The 16,772-nt window shown below is 42.0% G+C and overlaps 1 protein-coding gene across 4 annotated transcripts in view; it reads left to right on the forward strand.

Moving 5' to 3' along the window:
• Kiaa0355 (KIAA0355 ortholog) overlaps positions 1–16,772 on the forward strand; it is a 79,744-nt gene that overhangs the window by 24,440 nt on the left and 38,532 nt on the right. For 3 of the 4 annotated variants that reach the window (XM_028754171.1, XM_028754174.1, XM_028754172.1), the window contains exon 2: positions 3,511–4,761. In XM_028754171.1, coding sequence (XP_028610004.1) covers positions 4,267–4,761 — 495 coding nt within the window. In that variant the 5' untranslated portion in view covers positions 3,511–4,266. The remainder of the gene's footprint in view (positions 1–3,510; positions 4,762–16,772) is intronic. The other variant, XM_028754173.1, reaches the window with a different exon arrangement.

Raw genomic sequence — 16,772 nt, forward strand, 5'->3', positions numbered from 1 at the left:
AGAGAGAGAGAGAGAGAGAGAGAGAGAGAGAGAGAGAGAGAGAGAGAAAAGAGCAGAGCCAGACAGAGCTCTTGCATATCTCTAATCCCAGCACTTGGGAGACATAGGCAGGTGGACCTCCTGGTTTGAGGCCAACCTGGTCTACATAGTTAGTTCCAGGACAGAGAAATGCTGTCTTGAAAAACAGAAAAAGAAAAGAAAGTATAGGGGCTAGAGGGGTGGCCCAGTAGTTAAGAGCACTGATTGCTCTTGCAGAGAACACGGGTTCAATTTTCAACACCTACATAGTGGCTTACAATGACCTGCAATTCCAGTTCCAAGGAATCTGGGGCCCTCCTGTGGCCTCTATGTATCAGGAACACAGTACACACCCATACATGAGGCAAAACAACCATACACACAAAATAAAAATAAACAAATCTTTAAAACATGTAAAAATTATTCAAGTAACATTCCCACAGCCGGTGTTCATGTGTGTATGTGTACATTTAAAATCTTTTACTTTATTATTTTATATGTATGGCTGCATGTTTGTATATCTCTGCACCACTGTACATATAACACCACTGTGTTAGTCATGGAACCTGACTACATTTAGCATAATATTCACACAACTTATCACCCACAGACTTAGAATTTCATTATGGTTTTTAAATCTGTCTGCTAATTTAGAAGCATAGTATTTATAAAGTGAAGTTTATGAAGTGTTTTTCAGTCCTGGGGATTAAACCTAAGGCTTTGGGCCTGTTAGGCAAGAGTTGAGGTAGGGTCTCTTGCTCAGTAATCCAGGTTGGCATTGTTTTCAGGCTACAAGCATGAGATTGGAACTGTCCAAAAGCAAGAGTACAAAAATCACGAACTGAATATTAGTTTTCACACAAAATGTATATGCTGAAACTAATTGAGAATATAATGCTATTTAGAGGCAAACACTGGCGGTTAACTAATTCGTCACGAAGGTAAAGTCCTCTTGAGTAGGATTACTGCATTTCACATACATTAGCTGTCTGAGCTTGAGGGGTTGTTGATAGTGCTAGTGATTGACTCCATGATATCATTGTACATGATAAACACATAGTCTACCACTTAATTATATCCCAGCCCAAGTAAGGTGTCTTTAAACTGAAATATAAAACAAGATTACATACTGATTTTTTTTTCTTCCTGAAAACGATTTGACTTAATGCTCTAGGAAGCCCTACTTCTTAGTGTAGGAACAGGGGCTCAGGATTCAGTGACTTGGTGACATTATTTAATGACCAGGAGGAGTGAGAGCCACCTCTGTGCTGACTCGCTTCTTCACAGCTTGGAATTGCCTTTAGATGCTTTGATCCTAATATATCCTAATGTGGCTCTCTTAATCTGTCTCACTAGGATGTATAGTTTCATTTTCATCAGATTTGTGGACTTCTTAGTCATCAGTCCTTCAAATATCTTCGTTATAGTCACACTTGTATGCTTAATAATGTCCCATAGATCTCTCAGAGAACCATATGATAGCTTTCTTGTGTTAGTTTTTCAACTCCAGAGTCCTGCCCTGTCCTCTTTGACAGGGTCTTACTCTAAGGTTCAAGTTGGACTGACACTCACTATGTACATAGCGTAGGCTAGCCTCAAACCTCTCCATTCCTTCTGCCCCAGCTTCCCAAATGCTGGGATTACAGGAATAAACCACTTCATGTGTCTCAGGTCCAAAATTTGTATCTATTCATTTTTGATTGATTGTTGAGACAGGACTTTCTTTTAGCCCAGGCTGCTCTGAAACTTAGCCTGGGCTGGTCTCAGACTCATGGAACTCTTCCTGCCTTGGCCTCCAGGGTGCTGTATTTGGTTTTCTTTGTCTTTTTTTCTTATTTTTGTTGTTGTTGCTTTAAAAATAAATTAAATTTGTTTCCATATTTTTTTCATAATATTGTCTCTTCTCTCCCTGTATTTGGTTTTCTTAAAAGTACTTTCTGGGGCTAGAGAGATGGCTCAACAGTTAAGAGCACTGGCTATTCTTCCAGAGGATCTGAGTTTCATTCTTAGCACTTCCATGGCAGCTCATAACCATTGGTAACTCCACTTCCAGGGGATCTGATGCCCTCTTCTGGCCTTTGCAGACATCAGGCACACTTGTAATGCCCAGACATATGTGCAGACAAAACACCCATACACATAAAATACATAAATCTTCTTTTTAGAAGAATTAATTCTGCCTGGTGTGATGTCCCATGTACAGTGGGTAAGAGTGCTTGCTGCCAAGCTTGATTAGGGTTCACATGATAGAAGGAGAGAACAGACTCCCACAGGTTGTCTTTCGAATTCCACATAAGTAGAAAAATAAATATGGAATTTTAGAATTGCATTTGTACAAGACACATATTTTTTCCTGTTATTACCATTAAACAGATTAACAACGGATCACATGGTGCTTACATTGTCCTGGATTCTCTAAGTCATGTAGAAGTGATTCTCCACTTTGATCATATAGCCCTGATCTGATCTGATACTTGGCTCTCTAAACTAGACTGGCCTCCAAACTCAAGGCAGTCCTCCGAAACAGCCTCCTAAGATCTGGGATTACAGGTGCTTTCCTTGTGTTTTATTGAGCTCATTTAAGTTGTACAGGAGAGTATACACAGGTGGCATGCAAAATACTATCCCATTTTATATCCAATCTTCTTGTAGGTTTGTGAGCCCTTTGAAGAGGAAACAAAGGAATGCCAAATGTTGAGCATGCCCTGTTTAAAGTGTTGCCACTTAACCAGCTTTAGGTTAGTTGGTCTGAAGCCACAGTTAATTTGTTACATTATCTTTGTTAGAATTTGAAGAATTTTTCTTCTTTTTATTATTTTTTCTTCTTTTTACTTTTTCTTTTGAGAAAGATCTCCTGTAATCCAGGTTGGCCTGGAACACATTAGGTTAACAATATAACCTTAAACTTCTTATTTCCTGCTTCCACCTCCTGGATGTTGGGATTAGAGATGCGAGCTATCACAGCTAATTTATTCAGTGCTGGGGAGTTGAACTCAGGACTTCATGCATGTTGAGTCATATCTTTAGGCTCCAACCCAAGAAGCGAACAAGTTAGCTTGCCTCCCTTCTTCCCTCCCTCCCTCCCTCCCTCCCCCCCTCCTCCCCTCCCTTCCCTCTTTCTTTTCTCCTCCTCCTTCTGCTCCTTTTTTTCCTCCTCCTTTTCCCCCAAGACACAGTTTTTTATGTAACCCTGGCTGTCCTGGAAATCACTTTGTAGCTCAGGCTGGCCTTGAACTCAAAGATCCCTCTGCCTCTGCCTCTGCCTCCCAAGTGCTGGGATTAAAGGTGTGTGCCACCACTGCCTGGCCTCCAAGGAGTTTTCTAGTGTTCCTCCTCTCATAGCTGGTTTTTACGTGTCCGCTTTCATGAAGTTTATTACGGTGTCTTGATGTGAAGCTCACCAAAGTAGAAGATACAGCATTGTAGAAGTGTTCAGAATTGCTGTTTGTCCTACAGCCTCCCTGACTTCATCTTCTTTCTTTCCACTTACAGGAAATGACTTAAAGAGGCCTTATGAATACATCTGTGCTTTCTTGCTTCAGACTTTACAACTGCAGGCCAACACAGTCTGGAAGCACTTTTTATTAATGTTATAAGGAAACCGCTACCTCAGCAAACAAAAGAAAGGAGAAGATACACAATAACAAATGCCATGTTTAAAGAAAACTTGTTCCCAGAAACCGTTACAGGAGATTTGGAAGTTTTTAGCACTGAGAAGCAGCTTTCCAGGTAAATGGATTTGACAGGCAGGCTCTGTCAGAATTCTGCAGAGGTGTGTTCTTCCTTAAGGACTTCTTGTGAAGTAACCCCTTCCGCCTAAATGCTGTTGACCAGCTAGGGTCCTTTTTGGTATATAGAAGATACATTATATTACATTTTAAAAGTTAAGTTATTTTTCTGCCATTGTAAATGTAAGTATCAAAATATTCTTGCAAAGGGATTATAAGCAAACATTTTCCTCAGCAAGCATATCTTCGTTGAGGGTAGGATGCTGAACAGTTACAGAGCATTTTGGACACTCTTATTTTTTTGTTAGAGTTCCTACCTACACTGAAAATATTAATTATATAAATTTGTTATTTTTCTCACCTTTATGTTGGATCACATGGTCACCTGCCTCATGGAAATGGCTTTTTTAAAACTTAGATTTGCAGAACTCCACTATTTTTATACCTAGCTACAGTTTTGGAAAAAAAAGGACTCAGAACCCTGACCTGCCAGTGGTCCCCGGGACAGTTCCCCACCCGCATGTATTGCTGCAGTGCCCAGGACAATAAGATGGACTACAAGCGGCGCTTCCTGCTTGGCGGGTCCAAGCAGAAGGTGCAGCAGCACCAGCAGTACCCTATGCCTGAGCTGGGCCGAGCACTGAACGCTCCCCTGGCATCCACGGCCCCCTCTGCCCCACTGGGCAGTCTGACCACTGCAGGCAGCTGCCACCACGCCATGCCCCACTCTACTCCCATTGCTGACATCCAGCAGGGGATCTCTAAGTACCTGGATGCCCTCAATGTCTTTTGCCGTGCTAGTACGTTCCTCACAGATCTCTTCAGCACCGTGTTCAGGAACTCACACTACTCAAAGGCCGCCATGCAGCTCAAAGATGTGCAGGAGCATGTAATGGAAGTAGCCAGCAGACTGACCTCAGCTATAAAGCCTGAGATTGCCAAGATGCTCATGGAACTCAGTGCTGGGGCTGCAAACTTCACAGATCAGAAGGAATTCAGTCTCCAGGACATTGAGGTAAAGTACTGTCACCATAGGAAAATGTACTGCAAATGTCAGTGAGGACCCTCGGTTTCTCCAAATTGCAGCAATAATAATAGCCTTTGTCCTCTTTCTGTTGATATAGTCTTCTTGTAAAAAGTTTGGTGCCTGCCAGGTTCTGATGCTTTCATTTTAAGTAAGTTAAACGATCACTGAGAAGGATTAGAAAGCTGGGCTCAGTGCTAGAGTCAGTGTTCAGGGTGTTAGATCTCAGGTCCAACCCCAGCCCACACCAAAGAAAAAGTTAAGCTGATTGTCTACTTGATGTTTGCCCTTAATTTTCTCAAATTGGAAACTAATATTCAAAGAATATACTATGGAAAGTATGTAGTTATGTACTGGAGACACATTGCAGTGCCCTTGCCTAACGTGTAAAGTCCTAGCCTTAATTCCTAATACTCCACAAACAGAAGTGCTTAGAATTCTAAGTATGACCATGAGTCGTATTTTTCAATTTTCAATCTATAGAATCACCGGTTTATAAAAAAGTCCCATGTGTTTACAGAATAAATTAGCTTTCCAGTTCTAAATTCAAAACTTTTTTATTTAAATGCTTTTGAATCTTAGTGTGTTTCTGGGTGGGGGTATTGTAAAAATGAAGCACTCTTCTTTAGAACTCTAGATTTGAATCAAGTTGTATTCAAAATAAAGGTGACTTTTTTCCCCCTTGACTTCATTGAGGAAGTACTTTTTTACTGTTCATTTTTGTTCTGTGGTAGGGATAGATCCCAGAACTTTATGCTTTCCCCACAAATACTGTACCACTGGGCTACAATGAGTTTTGTTTTTTTTTTTTTTTAACTTTGATTCTGTTGCATTAGTTTTTTTGTACATTTACTGTGTGTGTGTGTGTGTGTGTGTGTGTGTGTGTGTTGCCTGCATGTATATCCAGGCCCTAGGGAGTTACAGATGGTTATTACTGCCAAGTGGGTGCTGGGAATCAAACCTGGATACTCTGGAAGGGCAGGTAGGGTTCTTGTTTCTTGTTTGTTTTTTAGATATGTAGTCGTGGCTGCCATGGAACTCCATATGTAAACCAGGCTTGTCTGTAACTCACAGGATGCCTCTGCCTCCTGAGTCCTGGGATTAAAGGCTTGTGGAGAGGTGGCTGAGAGGTTCAAAGTGTATACTGCTCTTCCTGCTCTTCTGAGGCCCTGGGTCCAAGTTTGGTTCTCAGCACTCATGTAAGGCAGCTCATAGAACCACCTGTAATGCCAGAATCTGAGGTCTTGATCTGTCCTCTGGGCACTTACACACATGAGCACATACCCCATATGTGCACACACACACGTGAACACACCGACAAACATGATTTAAAATAAATCTTTAAAATCCAAACTTATTTCATCCAAGAGACTGTGTTCAAGTCACTGGCTTTGATCCAGGAGCCATAGTTCATTGCTTTTCCTGTTACGAATGTATAATATTGCCCATTACAATCCTTTCTGTGTCATCCAAGTTTGTGTGTGTGTGTGTGTGTGTGTGTGTGTGTGTGTGTTTTGTTTCAGTGTTAGGTCTTAAACCCAAGTCCTTGCACATGTCAGGCCTGTACTTTATGACTGAGTTATATACACCGTAGGTTCTGTCTATCTTGAATCTCTCTATCCAGGTATATTTGTAATTTCTGACTTTTTCTATGATTTCATAAAATGGTTCATCATAGTAAAAGTAATTTTTAAATTATACTTAAAGTCTGGGAATGTAGCTCAGGGGTGGAGTGCTTGCCTTGCATGTATGTGCATTGGACCTGGGTAAATAAATAAAATACTCATTAAAAATATGTGTAAAATTCCAAAGATATTGAACAGTAGAATGTAAAGCTTAGCTAGATGTGGTAGCACCACCCTACAGTCTTATGATAAAGAGTCAGAGGAGAAGGATAGTGGGTGTAAGTGTAATCTGGGCTGTATATTACCTGTTGCAAAAAAAAAAAAAAAACAGACAAAGGCTGGACATGCAGCTGGGTGCTAGAGCATTTGGCCAGTGTCCATGAGACCTCACGTACACCTCCACAACAAATAGCAATGTAGAGCTTTGTGCTTTTATCCCCATCCCGTTCTGTTTCCACCCCCCCAGATGCCTGTGTACCTGATATATACCGTTCCAGACTGTTTGCGCACGAATACCTAGTGGAGCACACACAAATGCACTGCTTTGTTTTTTATTGTCTTTGTTTTGTTTGCTTGCTTGAGACAGGTTCTCACTGTGGCTGGCTTGGACTTACTGTGTAGTTGAGGCTGGCCTAGAGCTCAAAGCAATCTATGAGCCCTCACGGCCACCCTTGTTTTTTTTGTTTTGTTTTGTTTTGTTTTTTTAAATAAGAACCATGTTTTCAGCTACAGTGTGGTTGGTTATTTCTTGACAAAAGTGTGACATTTTGCGAGCGCATTGTTACATCTCTCATCTCTCCACAGGAAGTACAGAACAGTATTAACCCATATGGCTTTGTCTCTAATGATGGAGGACAAGGGCCTTTGCTTCCTAGTTGGGGCAGTTAGTTCTGTGATATACAGGAGCTTAGTGAATCACTGGGCTGTGTGTTATTACTGACATTGGGGGTTGTTTATTTGGGGTTTTTTTTTTTTTGGTTTTCTTTTGTGTGTGTGTTGTTTTTTGGTTTTGTTTTGAGACAGACTCTACCTCTTGAGTGCTGGGATTCTAGGCATGTATTACTGTGTGTTCTCTTTTTGATTCGGTTGGTGATATAACAGGGTATATCACTAACACAGGCTGTCCTTGAACTCACAGTCTTCGTGCCTCATCTTCCCAAGTGTTGAAATTGCTGTTGTGCACTACTGTACTGGGCTGGAAAATACTTGATTGTTGCAGTTTACAATTTTGACTTGGCTTTCCTCATTGAAATTCTGATTAAGGTAGTTGGACTGTTACCATGGGTTTTATACATAATAGACTAAACAGGCTTTCTGGTTCCATTGTTAGTTTGGAAACTACTTGCTGTTGATGGGTTTTGGAACCTGTGGGCCTGTTCCATGTGGAACAACTGACTTATAAATTAGTGTTAAAATGTGTCTCAAGCAGGCCCATAGAATTAACATTATACTTGAATTTTATTGCATTTCTTTGTGTATGTGTACACATACTGGCTCATCATGACTCCCACCTCTGGAGGTGAGAGGAGAATGCTCTCCTAGAACTTAGGTTGTTAGGTTTGGCAAGAGATGCCTTTACCCACTGAGCATCTTGCCAGCCCAGCATTATCCTTTTTTTAAAGAGTGGACTACACTGAATCTCTTGAGTCCTAGGAAAGTCTACTATAAGATTGTTGTGAGATACACACACACACACACACACACACACACACACACACACACACACGTGTTAATTTCAGTGTTCTTAAAAATGCTAAGCTGCTGGGCGGTGGTGGCCCACGCCTTTAATCCCAGCACTTGGGAGGCAGAGGCAGGTGGATTTCTGAGTTTGAGAGTTCGAGGCTAGCCTGGTCTACAGAGTGAGTTCCAGGACAGCCAGGGCTACACAGAGAAACCCTGTCTTGAAAAACCAAAAAGAAAAAAAAAACAAAAACAAACAAACAAAAAAGCTAAGCTGGCTGAATTGAGTTGGCTGATATCTCTTTCATTTTCAATCAGTTTAAAATTGTTTACAGTTAAACTTATAGTTAATAATAATAGATAGTCCTGTGTCTTAGGTTTGTAGGTTTGTATTTATTAGAAAGTCATGTAATACAATATTATTAAATCACATTTGCTTGTGATTTATGCAGCAATTCTGCGTGTATTAATTGCGTACTTTGTTGGTGTCCAATGCTGTCTCAGTCATGGGGATGTGGTAATGAAGTCAGGAATCTCTCTCTTCCTGTACTAGAGGATGGTGTGCCCTTAGGAAGGGGTTGGAAGGAGAGTCACTGAGAAGGTGACATGTGAGTAAAGCGTAGAAGGTGAAGAGGGAACAGACCCATGAGAGTGAGACAGAGGGAGAAGCTGGTGCAGAGCCACTGAGACAGGAGTTACTCTAGAGTGATTAAAGGGCAGGCCCTACTGTGATTGAAAGCAAGTGAATAGAAGGGAGAATTTACGGTTATTTTAAAATTATACATATAAATTATTTATTATATAAGCATTGATGTTTTGTTTGCATGCATGTTTGTGTGAGGGAGTCAGATCCCCTGGAGGAGGAGTCACAGACGGTTGTGAGTTACCATGTGGGTGCTGGGAGTTGAACCTGACTTCTCTGGAAGAGCAGCTAGTGCCTTTAACCAGTGAGCAATCTCTCCAGCCCCTATTGTATTTCTTCATCATATTTTATTTATTTATTTGTGTGTGTGTTTACACATGTGTAGGCCACTGTACACGCATTGGAGTTCAGAAGACAACTTGCAGGAGTTGTTTCTCTCCTTCCATATGAATCCCAGAGATTCAACTCTTATTGTCAGGCTCGGCAGCAAGCACCTTTACTTTCTCAGCCAACCCACCGTCCTAAGGAGAGTTAGATAGAAAGTGCTGCTTCAGTTTTTTTTTTTTTCTCTCTCTCTTAGAGAGGCCAGAGAGGGGGTAGGGTGAGGAGAGTATCCAAAGGGATTGGGAGGGAGGGAAGCAGGATGGGCTCACCGTCCTCATGTAGTGAACGGATGCTGCTTACCCACTGGTGGTCATCACCCAGCTGACAGCTGCAGGGTTCTGGTTTCACTTTGGGTCCTCCGTGTCTTGAGCGCCAGGTCACTGGGCAGGTGCTATGAAGACAGTCCAGAAACCCAGCATAGCTCTGGCCTCTCAGAATTCATAGGCTTTGAGGGGGCTGTGAATTTTTTTTTTTACTAGATTCTCAAGTCCCACAAGCAGACATGAAATTACATCTTTACCTCCCTGAAGCTTGGCTCGAAGTTTGACACACGGATAGGGTCCTTGGACTCCTACGGTTGATTGCACATGAGTGTGTCTGAAGACACTTCTGTACTGACTCACTCTTCAGGGCCTTCATTTACATATGTAACCATTTGTCATAAAAAAGTGCCAAAAATACTGTACAGCAATAGTAGTGGAAAATATTAGAAATTGTTTTAAAATGTGATTTTCATTAACCTTATGGAATTAAGTGTTCACAGGCTATGGTTCCTCCCCCCCAAAGGAAAAAGTTCACTGTGTGTCTTTATTTTGTCTAGTAGATCTTTTCTTTTTTTAATTTTTGGAGGTAGGTTTCTCTTAAGTAACCTCAATTGGCCTAGAACTCACTATGTAGGCAAGTCTGGCCTCAAACTCACAAATGTGCTTGCGTCTGCCCCCGAGTGCTGAGATTAAAAGTGTGTGCCGCCATGCCTAGTATTAACTCGTGGATCTTTTGTAGCAAATTATTCTGAACTACTTCCTAACTACGTATGCCAAATGAAAATCCAGATTGTTACTGTTAATGAGAAAAGGAAGTTCTGCTGGACAGTGATGGCACATACCTTTAACCCCAGCACTTGAGAGACAGAAGCAAGAATTTCTGAATTTGAGGCCAGCCTGGTCTATAAAGCGAGTCCCAGGACAGCCAGAGCTACACAGAGAAACCTTGTCTCAAACAAAACAAAGCAAACAAAATGTTCTTATATGGCTTATATGGGGTTGGATGTGATGGCACATTCTTTTATCCTAACACTCAGGAGGCAGAGGCAGGTGGATATGAGTTTGGGCCCTGCCTGGTTTACGTAGTAAAATCTAGGCTAGCTGGGGGTATATAATATAAGACCTTTTCTTTTTTCTTTTTCTTTTTTCTTTTTTTGTTTTTATTTTTTGAGACAGGGTTTCTCTGTGTAGTCCTGGCTATCCTGGAACTCAGTCTGTAGACCAGGCTGGCCTCGAACTCAGAAATCGCCCTGCCTCTGCCTCCCAAGTGCTGGGATTAAAGGCGTGCACCCCCACCGCCCAGCCTTTTTTTTTTTTTAAAGAAGAAAAGTGAAACCAATTCAATTTTTTCCCCCAAGATCTCCTGGAACTCACTGTAGTAGACAATGCTGGTCTCAAACTCACAGATATCCACTTGCCTCTGCCTCCTGAGTGCTGGGATTAAAGATGTCCACCACCGGGGCTGGAGAGATGGCTCAGTGGTTAAGAGCACTGACTGCACTTCCAGAGGTCCTGAGTTCAAATCCCAGCAACCACATGGTGGCTCACAACCATCTGTAATGAGATCTGATCCCCTCTTCTGGTGTGTCTGAAGACAGCTACAATGTACTCATATATAATAAATAAATCTTTAAAAAAAAAAAAAGAAAAGATGTCCACCACCACCACCAACTGGCTCCAACTCAGTTTGTAAAAATAACTTTTTTTAGCCTGGTGGTGGTGGTACATTCCTTTAATCTCAGCACTTGTGAGACAGAGGCAGAGGCAGGTGGATCTCTGTGAGTTCAAGGCCAGTCTGGTTGACAGAGTGAGTTCCAGGACAGCCAGGGAGGGTTACCCAGAGAAACCCTTGCTCGAGAAACCCATAGATAGATAGATAGATAGATAGATAGATAGATAGATAGATAGATAGATAGATAGATAGATGCAGCTCGTTTTTGAGATTATAATCATCTCACACATCTCCTTTCTCCTTCCAAACCCTTTCATGTACACTGTACACACATCCTCTTTGTTCTCTTTCACATTTGTGGCCTGTTGTTTTTTTAAGTTGTTACGTGTATGCATGCATATATTTTTCCCCTAAATATACATCCAACTTGCTCAGTTTGTATGATGTTACTTGTATGTATGTTTTTAGGGCTAATCATGTGATCATTTGGTATTGGATAACAGACTAGCGTGCTCTTCACTTGAAGTCTTGTGTGCCCCCTGCCTGCCGCCATCACATTAGCACATCTGTTGATGGTGTCCTAGTCCTTGTTCAGGTAGCCTTGTTGGTGAGGCTTCGTGGTGTAACTTGTGACATTTGCTATGACACAGTCTTAGCCGTCTTCCTGTTCTTTGGCTTTCTGTTCCACTGTCTGCAATGATCCCTGAGCTTTAGGTGCAGGAGCTGTATTTTAGGTGTATCAGTACTGGGCTCCACAACTCTGCGTTTTAATTGATTATGTTTCTCTGTAATGACCTCCTGTTGCAAAGAAAAGTTTCCTTGATGAGGGATAAATACTCCACTTACCTGTGGTAATAAGGACAAATATTTAGAACATAGTTAGGGATTATGCTGGTATAGTTAAATGGTAGTTGAAGGTTCCACTACAGGATACATGACTTCTTTATCCTCAGATAGTTGGCTGAGTTTCCAGTACCAGGCATGATTTCCCTTTGTTGACTGGGTCTTAGGTTTAATTAGAGAACTATTGGTTACTGTCAAGGTGTGCTTGTCAGTGTGGCACGGTTAGGGTTACTGTGCCATTCTTGTCATTTCACTTCATAGGCATCAGCTAGGTAGGACTATTGGTTTAATTTATCTCCTTTGGAAGCTTGGGAAATTGGAACATTTCATTTTAACTACGTATATATGTGATATGTACACCTACATATATTATAGGTATGTTTAGATAGTTAATAGTATGATCCCTTAGGACTTTTTCAGATGTTCTGTTATGTTGTTCCTTTTCTGTATTTATCGTCTCCCCCTTCCATCCCTAACTAAAGCCCCTCTCCCTTTCTCCCTTCAGATCACCTGTACCCTGCTGTTGCCTTTCTATTGCTCCTTTTCCTACTTCCACAATGGGCCCTTTTTACTTTCCTAGTTTCTGCAGTTAATCCAAATCAACTCTAGAGATCACTAATTAAAAGGTTGAAAGTGGCCAGTGCTGATGGCTCACACCCTTAATCTCAACACTAAGGAAGCAGAGGCAGGAGGATCTCTGTCAGTTCTAGTCCAGCCTATAGCAAGTCCCAGCCCAAACCAAGACCTGTCTCAAAACAAAACAGGGGCTGGAGAGATGGTTCATCAATTAAGAGCACTGGCTGCTCTTCTAGAGGACCAGGGTTCAATTCCCAGCACCCACATGGTAACTCACAATCGTTGGTAACTGTAGTTCTAGAAGATCTGGCACCCTCACACAGACAGTAGGACAGCAGAACACCAGTGCACATAAAAATAAATCTTTAAAAACCAACAAAACACCAGTAACAGTAACAAATAAAAAGAGAAAAGTAAGGAATTAAGCAGATTGTTGCTTTTCTGGTATGTTATATAATAACCAAGTAGCCTGGTTGGGTTAATGAAACTTCTCTGTAAAAGCATCCCAGCACTCTTTAGTTTGGAAATGATAATACAGTTAGAAAAGACATTTTGTTAACCATGAAGAATTCCGTTACTCAAATAGTGTCTGGTAATAAAGAATAAAACGGTTTTGTGAAGGATTGCTGAGGAATTACCTAAAACAGGGATTAGGTCTCTAGTACCCAAATCGCAGTGATCAGTCTCACTGGTCACTGTCACGAGAATCGAGGCAGGTGATGTCTCCCAGTAGAAAGCTACACAGTATGAAAATTATATCTCCACATAATTCCTTTCCCTTTCCCTTTCCCTTTCCCTTTCCCTTTCCCTTTCCCTTTCCCTTTCCCTTTCCCCTCCCCTCCCCTTCCCCCCTCCTCCCCTTTCCCTCCCCTCCCCTCCTCTCCCTTCCTCTTTCCTCCTCACCCCTCCCTTCCCCTCCAGTGTTGGAATGAAACCCAGGAAAAAGCAGCTGTGTTTGCTGCATAGTTACACTTCAAGTCTCCTCATCATGTAGTCTTGTTAAAAAAGCTACAAACAAAGACCAGGAAAAAAACCCTGAAATAGTCTGATCAAGCTTCTAAAATGAACTTTGTCTGTAGAAATAAGGAATATAGTGTACTGAGTTACACAGTACCACCAGACACTAATCTGACAGGAAGTAGAATATTCTGTAGTTAGTTGACCTGATTTATTAAAGTCAGTTGCTTGAGAATAGGTAAAGGTACTATTTTAGATTAAAAGAGAATTAGAGAGAACAACTAAGCAAAACCACCTTTTGGGAAGCAGAATTCAGACACTGATTAATTTGAGTTGGCAGGTGGTGGCATCGAATGCCTTTAACCCCAGCACTCAGGAGGCAGAGACAGGCAGATCTCTCTGACATTGAGGCTAGCCTGGTACACAGAGAGACTTCCTATATAGCCAGGGAGACACAGGGAGACCCTGTCTCAATAACAAACAAACAAAAGTTAATTTGAGTTAAGTTTGAATGTGTATTGGCTCTTGGTTGATTAGGTTTTACTTCAAGACCAAAAGGGATGGAGGACAGGGATAGATGAAAATTATGTGTCACAATGCATGCAAAATGGAAGCCCTTTGATGGATGCATAGTGATGTTCTCTGCTTTGCTTTTGTGTATGCTTGGACATTTTCCAGGTGTGAAAATTTCGATAACATTACGAACAGGAGTGCAGAGGACCTAGTGAATGGTTGAATTTCCTGGAGGAGTTAGTGCATGTGAATTGGTCTTCTAACAGTCCAGGCTGTTATTAGGTAGTTCAGGAAGCCTAGGGAAGTCAAGCCTAGTACTACACACCTGCATCCCCAGCAGGAGACTCAGAGATGAGGATGGAGAGTTGCAGGCCAGCCTAGGCTACACTAGGAGGCTCTGTTGAAAGAAAGAGGGAGTAAGAGAAAAGGAATGAAGGAAGAAAAACTCATGGAAAAATTAGATTTCATAGGAAAATAATAAGTATTCAGAATTAAAAAGAGTTAAGAGAATATAATTTAGGTAGGGCTGTCTTTTCTGCATTAATGCTTATGGCTGCTGGTCAGTTTAGATGTCATATGATTGATTAATGACATATTCTTACAGCCTCTCTTTTCTTTAAAACCGGATCATCTGTAAAAACAGTTGCCTAAAATCCTCTTGGCAGGGCTTGGGGTCCTGGGTTTTATATTCAGCACCACAAAAATTAACCAGATTTAACACACAGGAGTCCTATGCAGCTGGTTCCTCTCCAGTGCCTCAGGCCATTGCTGTGTATACACAGAGCACATCCCTTCATGGAGACCAGGCTTCCTGCCACCAAGGCTAATGGTACAATGCTCAGAACTAGAAAAGTGCAAGTAGCTAGATGTGGAGGAGCCCCTGTGAACACTTCCCAACTGTGGGAACCTTGAGCAGGTCCCAGCCGGCTGTCCTGCTTTGATTTTTGCTCTCTGTACCAGCCACCCTCCTGGTAAATAACAGGGGCGTAGCTACCAGCTTGGAGAGATGGGTAAGGACAGAAAGTGCTCGAGGCCTGGTAGACCAGACAGATGAAAAGTCTGTGGCATTAGGTGTGAAAAGTGCTGTAATACAAATGGAAAATGGCCGAAAGCCTGGCTGCTTCAGTTCAGCTTTCTGACGTTCTGTATTCCATTCGCCACCCTGGACACACACGGTCATTCCTCCTTCCCGCCTCCAGGAGAGGCTGCTGTTCACTCTCTAGTATCCAGTCTTCTTTTTCCTTACTAAGAAACTCTTTGTTTTTCAGCCGTGTTGTTTCAGGATTACCCTTCATAGTCTCCTGACAGCTGACAGTGGTGCTTGATAAGGTCTGGCCCATGGACCTGTGACAGGAAGTACTAGATGAGACAAGTAGGTTTCCTTTCAGGGAAAGAAGAGTGCTTCCTCGTCTCATCCCTGTTGTACACGTTGTTCAGGATGCAGGCAAAACAGCTGACAGTCAAGCTCCATACAATTCAGGGAGTCGTTTGTTCTTAGAGGTAAATCTGGTGTTAGTGAGTAAAGGTAGTTAGAGGCCATAACAGGAATCCAGGCAAGAGACTGTAGTAGCTCGGAAAGGAACAGTTGCATAGGAGACAAGTAGGTATTGTTGTTACTAGTTTTTGTTCAGTTGTTTGTTTTTTGGGGGGATCTGGGGGGAGTTGGGAGGGAATTGTCGGGTTTTTGAGACAGGGTCTTCTTGTATAGCCCAGGCTGGCCTTGAACTCACTGAATAGCTTCGGATCACTTTGAATCTCTCTTGCTTCCACCTCCCAGGGTATTGATTACAGGAGTGTACTACCACGTCTAGTTTAGGACTAGATTTTTATAAGGTAAAATACATATAATGTAGAATTTGTTGTTTTAACTGTTTATGATTATTCAGTAACAAAAAAAAAAATTCACATGGCATATAGCCACCACCACTATCTATCTCTTGAACTTTACTTATCTTGCAAGACTCTGAAAACTGCAGTTGGGTAGTTTGCATGTGATTTTTTGTTTTGTGTGTGAGTGTGACTGTGGGCATGCACATGCCACTGTGCGCGTGTAGGGGTCAGAGAACATGGGAGTTGGTTCTCGCCTTCCTCTTTACTGAGGCAGGGCAGCTTTTGTTTTTGCTACTGCCCTGTGAGCTCTAAGCTAGCTGACTTGGATCTTTGGTCTCCCTCTCCTCTCACCATAGGAGTGCTGGGGCTACACATGGATGTTACCACATCTGGCGTTTTACACGGGTTCTGTGGATTAGGCTTTATACTTGGGCAGCAGTTGTGTGGGGTTTTGTTTGGTTGGTTGATTTACTTTGGTTTGATTTTTATTTTATTTTTTATTTTTAAAAGGTTTCTCTGTGTAGTCCTGGCTGACCTAGAACTTGATCTGTAGCTGGGCAGTGGTGGCGCACGCCTTTAATCCCAACACTTGGGAGGCAGAGGAAGGCGGATTTCTGAGTTCGAGGCCAGTTTGGTCTACAGAGTGAGTTCCAGGACAGCCAGGGCTACACAGAGAAACCCTTTCTCAAAAAAATCAAAACCAAAAAAAAAAAAAGAAAAGAAAAGAAAAGAAAAAAACCCAATCTGTAGACCAGGCTGGCCCCAGACTCAGAGATCTGCCTGCCTCTTCCTCCTGAGTATTGGATTAAACCAACCATTGCCCACCTAATTGTATGATTTTTTTCTGTCTGGTTTGAGATAGGGTCTCTCAGTGTAGCTCCTGAGTGAGTAAGTAGACCAGACTGGCTTTGGACTTACAGAGATTTGCCTACTTCTGCCTCTCAAGTACTGGAATTATATGTAATGCTGGTGTGTGTGTGTGTGTGTGTGTGTGTGTGTGTGTGTGTGTGTGTGTG

Source organism: Grammomys surdaster, unplaced genomic scaffold (genome assembly GCF_004785775.1).
Source record: "Grammomys surdaster isolate TR1022 unplaced genomic scaffold, NIH_TR_1.0 125984, whole genome shotgun sequence".
Taxonomy (NCBI): domain Eukaryota; kingdom Metazoa; phylum Chordata; class Mammalia; order Rodentia; family Muridae; genus Grammomys; species Grammomys surdaster.